The 17,821-nt window shown below is 39.4% G+C and overlaps 3 protein-coding genes across 4 annotated transcripts in view; 1 reads left to right on the top strand and 2 right to left on the bottom strand.

The window, feature by feature from the left end:
• Positions 1-1,836, bottom strand: part of CAPS2 (calcyphosine 2) — a 29,432-nt gene extending 27,596 nt beyond the window's left edge. Inside the window, exons 1-3 of one of the 2 annotated variants that reach the window (XM_015856747.2) lie at positions 1,251-1,836; positions 978-1,072; positions 127-173 (exon numbers count right to left, since the gene is read on the bottom strand). In XM_015856747.2, the coding sequence (XP_015712233.1) occupies positions 127-173; positions 978-1,055 (125 nt within the window). In that variant the 5' untranslated portion in view covers positions 1,056-1,072; positions 1,251-1,836. Of the gene's footprint in view, positions 1-126; positions 174-977 lie in introns of both variants that reach the window. The other variant, XM_032443609.1, reaches the window with a different exon arrangement.
• Positions 1,837-2,216: 380 nt separating this feature from the next.
• Positions 2,217-8,625, bottom strand: CCDC107 (coiled-coil domain containing 107). Its single transcript, XM_015856775.2, has 6 exons — positions 8,308-8,625; positions 6,914-7,119; positions 5,648-5,714; positions 4,311-4,401; positions 3,701-3,810; positions 2,217-2,892 (listed from the first exon to the last, which is right to left on the bottom strand). Exons 1-6 carry the CDS (start codon positions 8,483-8,485, stop codon positions 2,621-2,623), a joined length of 924 nt encoding a protein of 307 aa, XP_015712261.1. The 5' UTR covers positions 8,486-8,625; the 3' UTR covers positions 2,217-2,620.
• A 75-nt stretch (positions 8,626-8,700) lies between these two features.
• On the top strand, positions 8,701-16,984 carry LOC107310800 (GLIPR1-like protein 2). Its single transcript, XM_032443614.1, has 6 exons — positions 8,701-8,911; positions 10,760-11,005; positions 12,224-12,327; positions 14,943-15,028; positions 16,062-16,088; positions 16,381-16,984. The coding sequence occupies exons 1-6, from the start codon at positions 8,726-8,728 to the stop codon at positions 16,533-16,535; spliced, it is 804 nt and encodes a 267-aa protein (XP_032299505.1). The 5' UTR covers positions 8,701-8,725; the 3' UTR covers positions 16,536-16,984.
• The last annotated feature ends 837 nt before the right edge of the window (positions 16,985-17,821 follow it).

A 17,821-nucleotide genomic window follows, 5' to 3' on the forward strand; every position in this document is an offset into this window, starting at 1 on the left:
AATACGTCACAGAAAACAGCCTTCAGATGATAAATTTCACGCAGCACTGATTTACATATCAATACAAATCCAGGTGTATGGTGTAAATTATTAAACAAATCAGATGAAAAACATGAGCCAACTTACTCTGGTGGGCGAGGACCCCGAGTAGCATGTGTGTCTGGTCTCCACCCCTAGAAGGACACATTATTACATGCTGACACAGATCAGGACACAAACACGCTGATCTCTCTTTCAGCCTCCTTGGGTTAGAACCAATACCTCCAGATATCTGTCATATGATTTGACTGAGATAGCACTAACAAAAGGACAAAACAAAACCTTTTAACTGAAAGTTGATTCTTAAACATCTTGAGACAAGAATACTCAGTATTTGTCAATACAGAAAGTTTTCTAGTCATTAAGAATACAGACAGCACCTACACTAACTATTAATACATTAAAAACAATCTCTCTCAGAGAGGAGTCACATAATGAACACCACCACCTTGTGGTGAAATATGTTAAAAGGTTTGAAGGGATAAAATGCGGCCTTACACCTCAGCCTAAGCAAAGTGAACAAACTCTGCTCTTTGAATAACGCAGTGTGCTGTCTCATTATTTCTGCAGTGCATCAAATCATAAGTTTTTTCTGCAGCATTTCAACTGCCTTTAGAAAAAGAACACAATACATTTAATGCTGCTTCTGAGAGTCATCTCTAAGGTCCCTTCCAACCCGCACGAGACTATGATACTATGATGATGATGATCAAATCGGGAATAAAGCAGTCACCCTGAAGACCATCCACGTTTACTAGATGAAGGACAGAGTCTGAACCTCATTTAAATCACCTTCTGTCACAATCAGGTTCTTTCTAAGTTTTCTTCTCTGCTGATTGCACTGAAGACCCGAACTCACACCTTCAGTGTATGCTTAAAGTTCTGTAAGAAACTCAATGTAGGGACAGAAAACAACCACACACCCTCTGTTAACATACCTGACATTTCTTCCCTCTCGACGACAGCTGAGTCTGCCTTCGAGGGGATGCAGCAATTCCTTTCACTTCCAAATCCATGCGAACGCAACGACAGCCTTCAGAATAAACCGAAAAACACAGCTCACGTTTCACCTGTTTGCTGACCGTGACGAGCTGCTTTCTCCTTCCGTTTAGTGAGTTTAAACCTAAAACTTATTGTGTACTTCCCCAGACAACAGACACACTCCCTTTTTACACCCCGTTTCTACCTCATGGACCTCCCACTCCCTTTACCAGGCGGGCAGCGCGCTATGTACGCAGCCGAGCGGGCAGGACTCGCTGAGTCGGCCTCTCAAGAGGCTCAACCTCTCTCGAGGGGTTCGACACAAACGGGCACGGTCTCAGCCCTCCCAACGGAGCCTCAGATGGAGCGCAGTGCCGGTAACGCCGGGCAAGACAGGGAAGGCCGAAGCAAGGCGGTCGCTACAGGCGTCCCCGTGGTAACAGCGCCCCGCCCGCACCCGTCACCCCGCCCCTGGTCATGCAGGGCACTGCACTCAGGCTCTGAGAAATAAGCAGAGAAAAGGGAGTGTTGTGAACGACTGTGTTGGGAGAGAAAGCAAGTCACGGCGCTATACTTGACTATTTAAAAGCTTAGTACTTCTAAAAACAAAAAACAAAAGCAGGCAAGCCGACCTGTGATTTCTGCAACCAAAGCATAGCAGCATCATAAGCATGATCATGAAGTGAAGATAAAACTATGCAAAAACTAAGGTCTGGATAGAAGTTATGATGGCAAAGGAGGAAAAAAATAAAGGAAAACAGAAGAAGCTTTTTTAAAACATTGACTTAGTGGCACAATGCAGAACAAGAAACACTCAAGACCTACAGCTCTTGAATGAGAAGTACTAACACATCTGTTAATACCCACTTACGTTACAATGAATCAGGCTCTGTAACATCAATATGAAGCAAGGACACAAGTACTAAGGGGTAACAGTCAATGATTATGCAGCTGCCAAGTTTAACCAGTGATAGGAGTGGGATAAAAAAAGGGAGAAGTTACCCAATGTAATGCATTAAGGCTTACAATGACATTACAACTATACACCATTCTTGAGGAGACAACAAAAGATATTTCAACAGTGTTTGTGGCTAAATTTCTCTCCCAATCAAGAAACTTCTCTATGAACACATCTCTTAAGGCCTATCCTGTAACTGCTTCTCATTTTCCCTCCTTCCAGAGACTTCCAGAAGAGCTAAATTCATCAGACGTGCTCTTTAATGAACCCAAGAAGTCACACTCCAAGTGGTGCTGTGCTTACTAGTTACAAAACATGAAGCACCGATTCTTTACAGTCTAAATCGCAAGACACTCCAATATTTTCATGAAGCATAAGATTACAGTGTATTATATACAGAATACAGAAATATTGTTGTAGGAAAAAATAAATAGATAAAATTTGTAAACATCCTCAGTGAAACTTTGCTGCCATTGAAACCAAGTGCAGAATGGTCACTGATACGAGCGGTTTTAATCTCTCTTTTTAAAGCATACAGCAGTGCATATAGATTCAGAACTTCATTCAAAACAGTTTAAAGTGCATAAAATATGGTGAAAAAAAACCAAACCTGAAGCTTTTTAAGTTTTACACATGCAGATTTCATTCATATTTATTACGTCTCCTCAGTCCCATCTCTGATTCTATTACACCCTTGTTTATCATTTCTTGGTCTTCTACTCCATCTGTTTCAAACTGACGTACTTCACATTCATCACATAATTCGTGCTCCTCTATTCTGTAATCATCATCAACATCTTCATGCAAATCTTCATTACCGTCATCTTCTCTGTCATTCATTTCTTTCTCTTGAGAATGTTCAGCAAATGACTGCAGGAGATCTTCCAGCTTCTCATTACAAATGTGGCTGACATCTTAGAATTCAGTAAAGAAACAAGTTAGTTTAAATTACTGGATGGGATCCAAGATGTAGAATATTTATTTTTCTCTTTAAATAAAGTTCAACTAATGGAGAAATTGCCAAAACTTCTAATGAACTGTTCCTAACATTTAACATTTCTCTTGGATTGCTATTCACCTTTTGGAAGATTCCAGAGGAAACTAATAATCAATTTGCTGTTCAGTATAACAGTGCAAGTATTGCCCACAACCTCCAAGGTCCCCATGTGGGTATCCTCAGACTAAAGTTAGATCAATACTAATAGGTTATTAAAGGACTCTCATTCAAGAAGCTTGCTTCTTAAAAGCATAACACAGTTCAGTGTATTCTAGCATTCATTCTTAAAAATAAAATCACAGCATACAAAAAAAACATGACACAAGATTCCACCCAAACAGGAAGAATAGTACAACTGCAGAATAAAACTAATTCTACACTCACAGAATCACAGAATTGTAGGGGTTGGAAGGGACCTCCAGAGATCGAGTCCAACCCCCCTGCCAAAGCAGGCTCCCTGCACCACATCACACAGGTAGGCGTCCAGGTGGGTCTCAAATATCTCCAGAGAAGGAGACTCCACCACCTCCCTGGGCAGCCTGTTCCAGTGCTCTGTCACCCTCACTGTAAAGAAGTTCTTCCTCACATTCGTGTGGAACTTCCTATGCTGTACTTTCATCCCATTACCCCATTTCACCTAAGAGCTGAACATTATCACAGAAAGACGTTGACTGTTTTAAAATGTAAACTAATTGGATAACTATACCACTGAAAATTGGCAGTACCTGTCATCTTGTTCTCTGATTTATCCAATCCACTTTCTTTCATCAGTCGTCTAATTGACTGGATCTGTGTCATTATTTCATCTTTCTGCTCACAGGCTAAAGCATTAACACTAGAAAAGAGACATTATCAACAGCTGAAAGATCACCTCAGAAATGGCTACTTAATAATAATGCATATGATAGCAGTATCAAAACACAGAAATAAGCAGCTATACCTTGCTAACTGACTTCATCTTCTAATGACATCAAAATGAAGAAAATCATTTTGCTACCAGAAATGTAATTCCCACAAGAGTTTTCAAAGGCTGCTGAGCTTCAGTATTTTTTTCAGTATTATTCTCATCAGTCTGCTTTACTGTCGCTTAACAAGTTAAACTGCAATCTGATTGCAAGCCTGAGCTTTGGCATTTATGTTGGTGAACAAGGGAATGCCTACAGAAAACATGCTAAATGAAAGAATGAGTATTACCTGCGAAACACTACATAAACAGTAATTAAGGAAGGCAAAGCAATATTTTCTACTTATATCTCAGAAATGTGTTATTGACATTCTGCAGAATTTCACTTAACAGAAGCTGGATTCTAACTAAAACATTTTTGAACCACTCACCAGTTTGACAATGGATCCAACTGAGTCAACAAAGAATTTAACATTTTCTCTGTCTGCGCCAGGTGCTGCTCCAATTCTAAAAGCTGATGTTCTAGCAAATAGGAAAACAAATGAGAAAAAGAGGGAAGAAGGAGGAAGAGAATGTTTCAAGCTACATTGAAGTGTTTACAGTGCCAAAAGGATAACACGTTATACTCTTGGTTGGACAGATTCAAAATTCAGAAAGGTTTTTTCTCTAAAATCTAGAACGTAAAAGGGAAATGGCTGGGTTAAGAACAGCAACTTTACAACGCATATCCAGAAATCCCTCTCATCCAGTAACCTCTCTCTAACAGTACCCAATACAGATATACCTTGGTAGAATCTGATGAGAACATGACTCACTTTCCCAGCCTCTAGAACTACACAGTTTTAAGACCTTCTGAATCAAAGGCCTTAATGCCTCATACTGCCTGAGTGCCTTCGTGCTTCACAGTGTCATTAGTTTTTTTACTCATACCTTGCAAGTACATTCAAGTATTTGCATTCAGCTAGTGCTTAAGGCACAAGCATTGACAGGAGTAACTCCTCCTCAAACACCATGAAACTCTGAAGAAAGGAAAATACAATACATGAGGGTGGTGAATAAGCAGCTAACAAGTCACTGTCAAAACCAATCCCAGATCTGTTGTACAGGGATACCAGAAGAGGCTGCCAGTTGTTTAGTTAACAAAATCTTGCCTATATAAGGGGCAAGAAAAGGTGTGAGAACAGTACAACTTTGACGTGCCTTAACTTCCTCTCCAAAAAGCAAGTTCACTTCTTGGTGTGTCCAAAATACACTGAATCAAAGGTACTTTTCCTTCATGAAGATGGTATATCATGGCTTTGATCTCTTATTTAGCCCAAAAATAGAGAAATCCATATAACCGTTTTAAGCATAATACTGTTATATTCTCCTACAACATTCTATTAATTCTAAAAAGTATTATAACCTACTTTAACACTCCAATCTAATGGAACCATTCATCAGGCAGGCATCAAATGACAAAAACATCACACATTACAAGGCAGAGAACCACTACACAATGAGAAAACTGAAACCATTATATAATGCTTCTCTGTCTTGTATTACTGTAACTGTTTTAAAGAATAATACCATCGGGAGTTTTCAAACGAATCCAGTAAGTGTTTGAAATATACAGAATAACAAAATGTGTTCTGTCCTTTTCTAATGGCACTAAAGTAAATGAAAAGGATGTTCTTGTTGAGTTAGAATGTATTCATGAAAATAAGTAGCTTTGTTTCAGCAGGAAATACATGTACTTGAATGCATGCATTCTGAATAGGAATCTTACCCGTTTCCTTTGCTTTCTCTTCTGTACTTTTTTCCTTCTCAGAGAGATTTTCTTCGTGCGCCTTCATCTTTAATAAACAAAGTTGTGTTAAAAGATTACAGAAATATCTTCATATTAAAAATAAAAATACATTGAGAAATTCACTGAAAGTAAACAGCAACTGTAAGATTTGTACTCCATTAAAGAAATTCATTTCAGCTTTGCCTCTTTCTCTTCAAAGCAATCACAATATGACTGAGAAAAGTTATAAAAGATGTGTCTGCTTCCTCATCTTCAGTTTTACAAAATTAATGGGAGGAATCTTCGAGATTACTATTAATTAGGAGATAAAACTCTTTTTCTTAAACTAACAAAAATGCCATGAAAATATTACGGTACTATAGAAATTACTATAGACGCACTTTTGTTTCAGGCCTGCAAGCACAAGTGTGTAGAGTCATAACATCCAAAATACAGTTTTATAATATTAAATCTTACTTACAACCTAATTACTTTTAGTATTATATTTATTTCTAGACCCAAACTGATCAACTTCTAAACTTCATCTTGCTGAGTTGTATTCTTCTCATATAGAAGATTATACGAAACTGACTACAGATACAAATAGACTGTGTATACTGCTGTTCAGGTTTGACTTATTTTTTTTCCCCTAAAGGCAAGAAACAATATTCCAGGTGCACACTCAGCCTTGCAAATGCTATACATAACACCTAACAAATGTGATACTAAAACAACTAAGAACAAATCGATCATGCATTCTCCTTTCTTAATTCACTAATGGTACAAAAGGTATTGCATTTCATGGCTAGCAGTCTTCATTACAGCTGCCTAACACAAATGAGAGGGGTCAGGGTGGGGAGAAGTTCTAGACTGCTTATTATTACTGCTCACTGTTCTGTCCAGTTGCCAGCCTAAGGCTAGTATTATTTTGCAGGAATCGCCTCATTCCCATATTCCAGCTCATTCTGAAGAATGAAAAATACTGATGAAACTTAAATTACAGCTTCAGGTAAAGGCACTGCTCAAATTCTCAGATTCTTTTATGAGACTGGGAGAGGAAGCATAAGACTCTCATTCAAGTGTCTAAAAAATATAAGACCAAAGCCTTCACGAGGAAGAATCACACATGCTTCTATTTTAACTATGGAGGTATACGTTAGAGGTCAGATCAAATGTCATCAGACAACCACATACATGGGCTCAGAATTGGGGAGAACAAAAAAAGATCCTTCCAATTTCAATAACAACAGTTTTCTTATGTCTCACCTTCAGGAACTTGTAAGCTGCAAACACTCCCACTCCAAGAGCATACAAGGGCATGAGTGTGAATGCTAAGTCTCTGCCATTTCCTCTTGTCCTCTCACTCTTCATCTCTTTTGCCATTGCATTTCTCATCTGCTGAATACTCTGATAAACACCACCTTCAGGATTTCCTGGATTGGGGTGAACTTGATGAACTGTCTGAGGACTACCTTGAAAGTTAAATTGAAAGAAATAAGACAAAATAAACAATGAAATCAGAGGTGCAATCAGTTTCACAACCAGAATTAACTTCTTTCCATCCTGCGATCAACTCTACTGTTCACTCCAGCAGATGATGCTTTCAGCTCTACATTCAAAGAAAGTTATCAATAATCAACCTATTTTTAAATAGAACATAAAGTTAAGTCTGAGTAGGAAAGATTCTCAAATTACGTTTCCGTGCTCCTTTAAGATACAATTTTTAATGTTTCTCCCTTCATAGACATGTTGGCCAACACAGGGACAAACCACAGAAAAGACAAAGAAAACATTTTTATGCTGTATTACTCCTTTGGTTCTTTTAAGACTAAGTACAATCTTGCACGAGGTTTCTTTCTGTCCACTGGGTCCCTGCTGAGGCGGCAGCAGTTTCTGGAGCAAGTCAACAGTTGTATTAAATGTGAGGGGTATTTCTGGCCCTCCCTTTTCTAAAAGGCCATCTATCCTCATACCAGGAGGACAAGGTCAGAGATGCTTATGGCCAACTCAGAGAGACATTTACCCTAAAGCTCTCCCTGAGGGTATGAGCCAAGGTACCCTGCCAGGCAGCTCAGGCTGCTTGAAATGTTAAGTAAACAAATCAACAGACTGTGTATGTGCTGTGGCCACAACAGCTTCCCATTTACAGCCAAGAAGTACTGGCCAAGATTTAAATGCTTCCCTCCCTTGTTTGCTTCCTTTCTCCCATAGATAAGTGCTTGCTCTCAATGAGAAGGCTGCAGGACTATAGGAAGCGAAGGCAGGCCTGGCAGGAGCAGGCAACAGTGCAACGCTCTCCCAGCACAACCCAGGGTCAGCCCTGCACAACCTGGGCCACGGCAGTATGAGAGATGCTGCAGAACTAATATCTGCAAGCTGAACAGGTGGTATGACATGAAAAGTTTTCATTCACACAGCCAACGCAATACACCTACCTGTTCATTACACTGACTGGCATCATACAGTCCAAGCGTCACAGTTTCACCTATACTTTGTAAATAATTTCCTAAAGACAGACAGCTACCAGCAGGGCCATAAAGGAGCAGGTTGAATGCTCACACACACTGCTGCTGGGTTACCTGGCCCCACTCACTCAGGTGACCGTGGGCATTCCCAACACCTCCCTCAGAGCCCCCTCCGTGTCGCAGCGGGGCCCGTACCTCTGTGCTGCTGCTGCTGCTGCGGCTCGAAATGGCCGGGCCCGGCCCTGCCGCCCCGCGGAGCCCGCCCGGCCCTACCGCCACCGCCGCCTCCCCCGAACATCCTGGGCATAACGACGAGCAGACAGAGCACCAACACCACCGAAACCACCGCCTGCTGCGGCACGGACAGCACCATGGCCGCTGTCACAACAACACCCGCCCGGCGGCCGCGCAGCAGCGGCGGGGAGGAGGAGCGGCAGCCGGGCGGGGCGGTCCTTGTGCCGGCAGCAGGCTGCCCCCAAACGGCGGCCGAGACCGAGGGGATGAGGCTGGTAGCGCTCTGGGCGTAGCTGGACGGGGCTGAATGCGTTACGTTCCAGCACACCGAACGTTCTGGAAGCGGCACGTGCCCGAGCGGTGACGGCCGTACAGCGCCATGAGGCTGTGGGCGGTGGTGATGGTGGTGGCTGTGGTGGAGGTAGCGGTGACCGTGGGCGCGGTGTCCAGGCGACGCTCCGCTCTGCCATCCATCTCCGATAAGGCCTTCATCAGGGACTGCGTGCGCTCACACAATGTATTCCGCAGGAACGTCAATCCCCCCGCCAGCAACATGAGGTTCATGGTAGGCGGTGGCCTGCAGTTGTGTGTTGGGTGGTGCGGTGAGGTGGTCGGGGCAGAAGCAGTGCCACGTGTTCAGATAACATTAAGCTTATTTGGTGAGAAATGTCTTAGAAAGTTGGGTTGGTTGTAGACAGGTGAGGTAGAAACAGCTTGAGGATGTGATAGAATGAACAAATAGAAGAGGTTCACATTAGCTCCAAGGAATTTCTGGTTGGGAAGAATCATGGAATCATTACGTCTGGAAAAGACCTCTAAGATGATCTAGTCCAACTGTCAGCCCATCACCATCATGCCTTCTGAGCCACAGCCCTCACTGCCACATCCCCACATTTCTTGAACACTTTCAAGGACACTGATTGCACCACTTAATCTGGGTGGCCTGTTGCCATGACTCACCACTCTCTGAGAATAAATTCTTCCCAATATCCAACCCAGACTTGCCCTGGTGTGACTCTTGGCCCTTATTCTCATCACTGCTACCTGGGAGATGAGGCTGACCCCTACCCTGCTACAACCTCCTTTTAGGGAGTTGTAGAGAGCCATGAGGTCTCCCCTGAGCTCCCTCCAGAAGAAAAGTCCAGTGCCAGAAGGTAGTTCTGGTGTCTGTCAAAAGCAAGAATATGAACTGGAATACTGGGGCTGGAAATCTGGTAGCAACGCAAAGTCTTTGTGTCTGGCACTGACGCAAATTGCACTGAAAACTTTGCTGGAAATGGTTAAACAAAACCAAAGAATGTGCTGAAAAATAAGACCCAATAGCTTTTTTTTTGAACTAGTCTTGAGTATAATCACATACTTTCATGCTGTGGGAATGGAATGGCTTTGTGTGCATGGGTTAGAACCCAGAATGGCAGATGGGGAGCCATATAACTGTCAGGCTGAAGCATCTTGTTAAAGCACTGTGCCTGGGTTTAGTGTTCAGGAGTGGGAAAAACAGGAAAAGATGATGAAAAAAAGGAAATATTTAGAAAAATAGTTAGAAAAAAGCAACAAGCTGTAGTGAGATAACTGCGTTGGAAGCCATGTAGGGATAAAGAGTAAACCTAAATGTCTGTGCAGTGCTAAGCCAAGCATTAAAATCTGGGATCTTTTCTATAGCACATAAAACTAGGTAGTTAAAGATAGAAGAAACCTGCTGCAAAGCACTCACGACTGGAACACAAATAGAAAATACACTTGTTAAATAATCCTAAGTTGTGTTACAGTGGTAGACTGCCGAGAAGTAATAAATAGCAGAATAAATTATTTGCCAAACAAACAGATTTTATGAAGCTGTGTTTGTAAAATGCTCTGGTGTATTTAAAGCATTAGTGCAGGATGTGTTTGTGGAGAATCTCTTAAAATGCATAAAATATTTATACATTTTAATCTACAGAAGCTGCGTATTTTTTACTCTGAATTAATTTTTATGTAGTGGAAATCCTTAACAATTTGTTCAATAAGACAAAATCCCCCAGAAGTTTCACGCTTAATTAATGACTCATTTATCTGAAGATAAAAGTGCGTTCCAAACATTTTTTTAGTTGCTAGTATGTGCTCTTACTAAGTTAATTTTCAACAGTGAAGAGAGGGGAAATTCTTTTTAAGTATGTATTTCTTTTGTGCTGCCACTGGAGAAGTCAAAATAAAACTCAAGTACTTGCCTTAAATAAGGAAAAACATTTCTTTATGTAGCTCCAATATAAAAAATATAATATATAATAAATATATTAAATATAATAAAGTCTACCTGTTATTAATATATAATGATCTGTATCTGTCCATTTTATTGCCTGACTGGTTTTATCTGACTGTTGAAGACTTCTGTAGCTTGACATTGCACAACTGATTCAACTTCATTGTTTTGCAGACTTGGGATGCAGCTTTGGCAAGGACTGCCAGGGCATGGGCAAATAAATGCATTTTTGATCATAACGTGTATTTAAGCGTGAAATATTATGGCCATCCTTATTTTACGAGTATTGGAGAGAATTTATGGATTGGAAGTCATCAAATCTTTAATGCTAAAGATGCCATTAAAGCGTGGCATGATGAAGTCAGATCCTACAATTACTCATTGGAGACATGTAGTAAAGCTTGCGGTCATTACACTCAGGTAAGAATCATCTTAACAAAAACATTCTGTGTAGTTCATAATTTAGTGCCTACCAGATAAATCAGGTCTGTCACAAATGCAGAATTGTGAATGTGGTTTGCAGTGACCATCAGCTTATTGTCTTTTCTAACCTCAAGCGGTGGCAGTACTGCAAGGTACCTGGTTCACCTTGTTTCATAAGACTACGTGTAATAAGAATCCATTGTTGCCTACAATGTTATCCTGCTAATTTAATTGTATCAATTCTATGTGAACTCTTCTTAAGAATCACTCCAGGTTCTCTAGCTGTGTACACTCACCATTCTGAAATCTGGAAATGTCGTGTTGGTGTTAGAAATAATCACAGTAATTGCAAAATATCTATGGAAACTCCATAGGGGGAAAAAAATCAGAAACAAAACAAACAAACAAAAAGAAAATCCAGCCAAAATATATTATGTCCTTTATATATCTAGTAAGAAAAGAAAAGTAGTCCTTAATCTGGGACTCAGGTAGTACCAAATTAAACATTTAAATCCTTTTCTAAGCAAGGTTATGTCTGCTTATCATAACTTTTAGCAGTTAAAATGGACAGGAGGCAACTTTTGGGGATGTTCAGATTGTTTTGTCAGTCTTAGGCTCTGTACTGTTCATGCTGGGGAGATACTGAGAGCAATCTGCTTTGTCTTTATTTTCTTGACTATGATCATCCAGATCATAGTTACTGTAGGCATATAGTAAGGTATATAAAAGTAGTGGATACTCAGATTGTAAGCCACAGTAAGCCATACTTGTTCAAGTATGGCAGATAGCGGTGGTTAGTCTGAAATTGTACAGTGCTAAAGCTTTCAGGCTTAGGTTTGTTGCACTTACCAGCCAGGCCATTTTTAGCATGAGAAGCCTTTTTACTCAGTCCTACTCAAAGAAGCTGTCAGGTAGTTGCCACTAATTTCTCTTCTGTTACTTGGAACCTGCTCAGCGACCATAAAGTCAATGATGTCTACTAAAGTTGTCCTGTAGAAGATTCTGAAACTTGCAGCGTAGCTCCCTTACTATTACGATATACTTAGATGTACATCTTAGAATGCTTTCTTAACAGCAGTTATTTTATGAGTAAACAGTAAGAGTAGATCAATTACTGCAAAACTGATATGTAGAGTCTCTTAAAACAGCTTGGTATTTGGTTGATATTAGACTAGGTTACCACTGTGTGTCAATTCATTTTTGAACATTTTTTAGGTTGTTTGGGATGATTCATATAAACTGGGCTGTGCTGTTGTTTTCTGTAAAGAAGTTGGAGGAATAAAAAACGCGGCAAATTTTGTTTGCAACTATGCACCAAGGTAAGTTGTTCTTTTAAATATTAAGAAAGAGAAATAACCTGTAATAATAGTCCACTAAAAGTAAATTGAGATCTTCGTTTATGGTAGCTTTGTAAATGCTAAGCCTTGAGAGAATGGTGGTTATCTAATTTGTTTACTACTGGAGACATAACCATTACAACACGTACTTGTTTTTTTTTTTAATCTGACTTCACTGATAAAGTCATTCTGTGCCGATCTTAAGCAAATCCCACTCTGGTTTATGATCTTTTTCATATGAGCCAGAAGAAATGGGAAAGTTGGCAGCTTTTTTTCTTCTAGCAAACTTGGCCACTGTCACAGAGTTCAGTTAGTTTGAATGAAATATTTCCTTTAAGTTCTGCCCTTATCTTTTCACAGTCACAGTATCACAGTCTCATGCGGGTTGAAAGGGATCTTAGAGATCATCAAGTCCAACCCTCGGGATTCGAGCCTCCTGTGTAGCAGAGCGGCACTTCTACCACTTGCACCACAGGGGGGATTCGAACCCGGGCCTCCGGTGTTGCAAAGTGGCATTCCTACCATTGCCCCACCGGAGGCACACAATTATAGTACAATTAGCTGTACTTCTAATTGTATTATTATTCTGAAACTTAATGGGATATGGAGTTTTGCTGTTGTTTTCTTTTTAAACTTTGATATATATAAAAAAAAAATCCAGTTAATTGATTTAGCATAATGACTAATTGACATCAACAGTGGTCTGTAAAGGTTTATTAATTTAATCTTATCTAATCTGTAACTAATCTGTAACAATTTACCATGCTGATATCTTGTGCCATTCTGCAGATTCTTGATAACCGATAACTAAGCTGAATAGTGGTCTAGTTTGGAAGGATCTTCCAGTTCCAAGCACTGCCACAGTCAGGGATACCTGCCACTAGATCAGGCTGCTCAGGGCCCCATCCAACCTGTCCTTGAATGCCTCCAGGGATGGCGCATCTACAGCTAGGCAGGCTAGGCAGGCTCTGCCAGCACCTCACCACCGTCTGTGTGAAGAATTTGCCTTTTATTTATCACTTTAATCCCTGACAAAGACATGAGGTATAACTGCTTGATACTAAGAACCCCGATCTCTAATTCACCACAGGAAATAAGTGGAGCTAGAACAGTAAGACCATTTTCTAAGAGCACCTTTACAACTCAGTTACCCTGACAGAGAGCAGTTGAAGCCTTTGAAACCAAGAAAGACCTCCTGAACTGCATTTCAGGCAGTCTCTGCGGCTTGTATTACATTCCTGCAATTGAACCATGCACAATCACCAGCTGGTCCTCCTTTCACACCGTTATCTGATATGCTTTGGCAAGAGCCTCAAGAAGCTTTGTTTTTTTCTTCTGTCTTTCTCATTCTGGAGTCTGAGACCCTTTTCAGGTTGACCTTGTTGCTTTCTGTTTGAAATCACCCGTGCTGTGAGTGCATGTGTAGATGTTTACTCAAAAGTTATGCCACTTAACCTGCAACTTTTGTATATGTATGTATTTATTTATTTATATGTACACAGAACTCTCTCCTGCTCTTCTATAGCATGTTCAAAACAGTCTTTGATTCCTAGTGCCAGAAGAGGTAAGATGGTGGGTACTCTACTTCCATTTTCTTCCTGTCTGAGTTTCAGAGCAGTGTATGTAGTGGAAATGAGTTACTTTAGCTTCTGGGGTAAGAGTCAAGCCTACCAACTGTGTGTGTGAATGTGTAAAGGCATGTCAAAAAAGACAAGTTGCAGTTAAATTGCAGGTATTGTCCTGGAGGGGTTTTCCATGCACCTTTTTCAGCAGTATTTTACCAGCTCTTAAATCTTTATGTCTGGTGGGTAATTCCTGTTTTTAAATACAGATAGTGAAGAGTGTGTATAGAAACTTGGAATCCTGAAAATATTATCATAGGTCTGACGCAAGTGATCTCTTAAGAAAATTATTCAAAGTGTCTGCTATTGAGGTGAAGAGAACAGTAGCCCACAGTCCTTTGTGGGAAAAAAATCTGCTTCTTTGTTCCCAGGATTAAGCTGTGAGCATATCATTGCTTCATCTTTTTGAACAGACCATACAGCATAGCCAGGATACTGTGCAGCTGATTACCTGATGGCCAGAATGATGGTATCTGTGTTGTCACATCTTCCAGTTAAAATATAAGTGGATTTTGTTAGAGTGTGCCACTAATAAGTCCTGCAGACTGACCCTTATACTTAAAAGTCAGGCTTCACTTAGATGAGGTACTTCAGCATGTAATAATCTGTCTGTCTTCATTAAGACTGCATTCTTCCTGTTAGGCATTTTCAGGTGTTCTGCTGAATGAAGGTTGTTTTTCAACAGTAAGTAGCCCACAGAATATCTTTTTGTTACATGTCATTTTTATTTTTCTGCCATAGCAGAAAAAACCATGGTACTTTCCCGTAAATAATAATAATAACAACTTTTTAGGAGTCTTTTCTTTCACGTGGAGAGAACAAAGAAAATGAAAAGAGAGTTTTCAAAATTACTCCAAGGTTTTTAACAAATAGTGAGCAATTCGTTTTATCTCAATATATTTATTTCAGCCAGTGACTTCTGTAAAATTATGCAGGACCAACCTGTCTCACAGAAACTTCTTTTTTCCCTTATAGTGGTAATTTTAAAAGAAGACCCTATCAAGAAGGACCACCATGCAGTAAATGTGCCAAGAGGGACTACTGTGATAGGAAACTGTGTAGTAAGTAAAAGCAAACGTAAACTGTAATACATAAAAGGAAAAAACACAACCCATGATTTTTTTTGTTTGATAAAAACTGCTGCAAAATGTGGTTTAATCTCAGGTCCAGTAAACAATCCATAAGGCCATTTATATTCTGGAAACAAGTGCATTGTTCGTGTTACTGAATCGGTGTCTTAGTGATAATTATGAAGTCTCAATATGATAATTCATGATTATAGTTGCAAATGTATTATGGTTTCCGTTGTACTCCGTGCTGGTTCAAAGTATTTGGTATGACCTCATTAACCAGATAAATAAATCGGTATGTATCTATGTACTTTTAAAAGTCTTATTTCAGTGTCTCTCTTCAGAAGGTCCCAAAAATACAGTTTCTACCTACTGAAAAGCCAAGAGCTGGAAGGTTCATGTGGCTAAAGTTAGGGCATAAGTTTTTAAGTTTCATTCAATAACTGGAAGTTATGCTTGTGGTTTAACAATTAGTTGCCTTAATATATGTTAGGATAGCTTTAAAAGCAATAAACAATTTTATGGGTCTTAATTTCTAAGTAGGAGACACCTCTGAAAAACAGATAGGACTACCAGCTTATACTTAATCCCAAGAATTAGGCCCAATTTAGGAAACAGTCTGTCTCCCATTCTCAACCATAAAGAGGTACTGTACTTGGTAGTATGTACTAACTCATGTATATGTTGTGAATATTAAACAGTATCTATTATATTGAGAAGCACAAATAAGAGCGGGTTCAAACTGAAAATGGTCATATAAGACTTCAATTCATTGTCATGTGGGCATTTTTTCTCATCAGTGATACTGTTAGAAGCAAGAATATCTTTGTGGACACATTATAAAGTGTTGCAGTTCAATTTTTATCAAAGCAATTTCACTTTTGTTGTAAGATTTATCAATCAAGTTCTCAGATTTGTCAGATTTTCTTGCTTGATTGCTAAGTTTCAGCTCACTAGGAAAGATTTAAGGAAAGAGAAATTCTGACTGCCTTTCTTTTTTTTTTTTTTTTTTAAAAAAATCCAGGAAAGGCAGAACGTGATAAAATTGTCTGTAAGTATTATCATTTCACACTGTTGTTAATATTCATGTGTGCCCCGGTGGCACAGTGGTAAGGAAATGCACGTTGCAACACCGGAGGCCCTGGGTTCGAATCCCCCTTGCACAAGTGGTAGAAGTGCCGCTCTGCTACACAGGAGGCTCGAATCCCGGGGGTTGACGATGATCTCTAAGGTCCCTTCCAACCCGCACGAGACTATGATACTATGATACTATATTGATATTCCTTAGTTACTACAAATGTATGTATTCCCTCCTAAACTTCTAATTATATCTTTATTTTTAGATTACTCAAGATGGAATCCACCTTGGGCCTTCAAAATTGTATGTGATGAGGCGTGTATTGCTATTATAGTTTTGAGAGTATCGCTGATATTTCTTGGTTTTCTAGTTATTTATTTGTTTAGAAGACACTTTAGAAACTTGTTTATGTCCACATAACTGGATTTGAAATACACGCAACATTCTGCACATAATCTCTAATGAATTAAGCAAAAATCTGTATTGATATGATCTTAAGGTCAGCTTTCTTCCACAGTACTTTTGCTACTGTTTTGTGCTCCTTGCAGAAAACTTAACAAGCTATAAGAATTAAAAAATTATTTGTGGTTGGACTCACGTAGAGAAATTAGTACACTAAGGATGGCACCTGATAACATCAGAAGTGTTGTTTTTAACTGCCAAATTTATGTATTTAATTCTGTGTAGTTACCGAGTTTACAGACTGTATTCTTGGAATTCTAGGAGAAAAATACCTATCAGTTTAAAAATGTGTTACAGTTCATGCTAAGCCAATATTTGATGCTTAATTTTTGTGCCAAGAGGAAGCTAGCTTCATATTACATACCAAGTCCTTTCTACTAGAGTGACAGAATGTTCTGAGTAAAATGTATAAAGAAATTTCTTTACAAAGGCAGTTCTTCAGAAGTATTGATGTTTGTGAAATAGTACAGCTTGATATTTATTTTCATTCAAAATAAGACTGTTCAGATTATTACTTTGTTCCTGACTTCCTCTAAACCTTGTGTTTCATTTGTAAACTTTTGCTCTTGTATTCTTTACATTGTACTGTTACTGATGCATAGAATATTTCCTGTCCTGTAAGTGTTCTGTAGATATAATAATAAATTTTCTTGTTTTTTTTAAACCTACTGAAGCCTTTTTATTCAACACAGATTTCACTCTTCTATATCCAAGAGATCAAAACTTCAATTATTTCACTTTCTTTAAGAAACAAATGTTATTTATAAAATAACCTGAAGCTTCTTTTGTTACCAGTAGATTTTTTTCTTGTTAAGCTAAATCAAGGAAGTCAAATAGGTTTCTCTCTCCCCGGCACAAGTAGCAGTGTTCACTGGGGAAGCTGATAATTTGAGTAGAAAACTAAGTGCAATTTTACATCTTGGACTTCTGTTAGTACGTACCAATCCTTATTTATCTAACCACATGATACAATAGGGGAAAAAAAAGGAAATAAAATAATTGGAAACCTTCTGTTTCCAGCCATTTTAAAATGAAAGCAGGAGGTACGAAGTGGGAAAGGGGGAATCTAAGTATGGAATTATCTTCCAAACAATTGGGCTATACAGTTTCCTGCCCCTGCCTCACACAATGTGTTAAATCTCACTTGAGATTTATGCAAGGACAGGGAACGTTTGTATCATCCAGACAAGTCCTACATGGATATCCAAATCACAATGCTTTATTCTCATCCAGCTTATGAGAAA

Source organism: Coturnix japonica, chromosome 1 (genome assembly GCF_001577835.2).
Source record: "Coturnix japonica isolate 7356 chromosome 1, Coturnix japonica 2.1, whole genome shotgun sequence".
NCBI classification, from domain to species: Eukaryota; Metazoa; Chordata; class Aves; order Galliformes; family Phasianidae; genus Coturnix; species Coturnix japonica.

Bases quoted from the DNA above. Each gene is read 5' to 3' on its own strand.
- CCDC107 (XM_015856775.2), bottom strand. From the start codon at position 8,485: ATGGTGCTGTCCGTGCCGCAGCAGGCGGTGGTTTCGGTGGTGTTGGTG. The intron at 5,715-6,913 runs GTGAGACATAAG...TGTTTATTAAAG, and splicing joins CAGCTTACAAGTTCCTGAAG to ATGAAGGCGCACGAAGAAAA. The intron at 4,402-5,647 runs GTAAGATTCCTA...CCTATTTGCTAG, and splicing joins AGAGAAAGCAAAGGAAACGG to AACATCAGCTTTTAGAATTG.
- LOC107310800 (XM_032443614.1), top strand. From the start codon at position 8,726: ATGAGGCTGTGGGCGGTGGTGATGGTGGTGGCTGTGGTGGAGGTAGCG. The intron at 15,029-16,061 runs GTAAGTAAAAGC...AAAAAAATCCAG, and splicing joins CTGTGATAGGAAACTGTGTA to GAAAGGCAGAACGTGATAAA. The intron at 16,089-16,380 runs GTAAGTATTATC...CTTTATTTTTAG, and splicing joins AGAACGTGATAAAATTGTCT to ATTACTCAAGATGGAATCCA.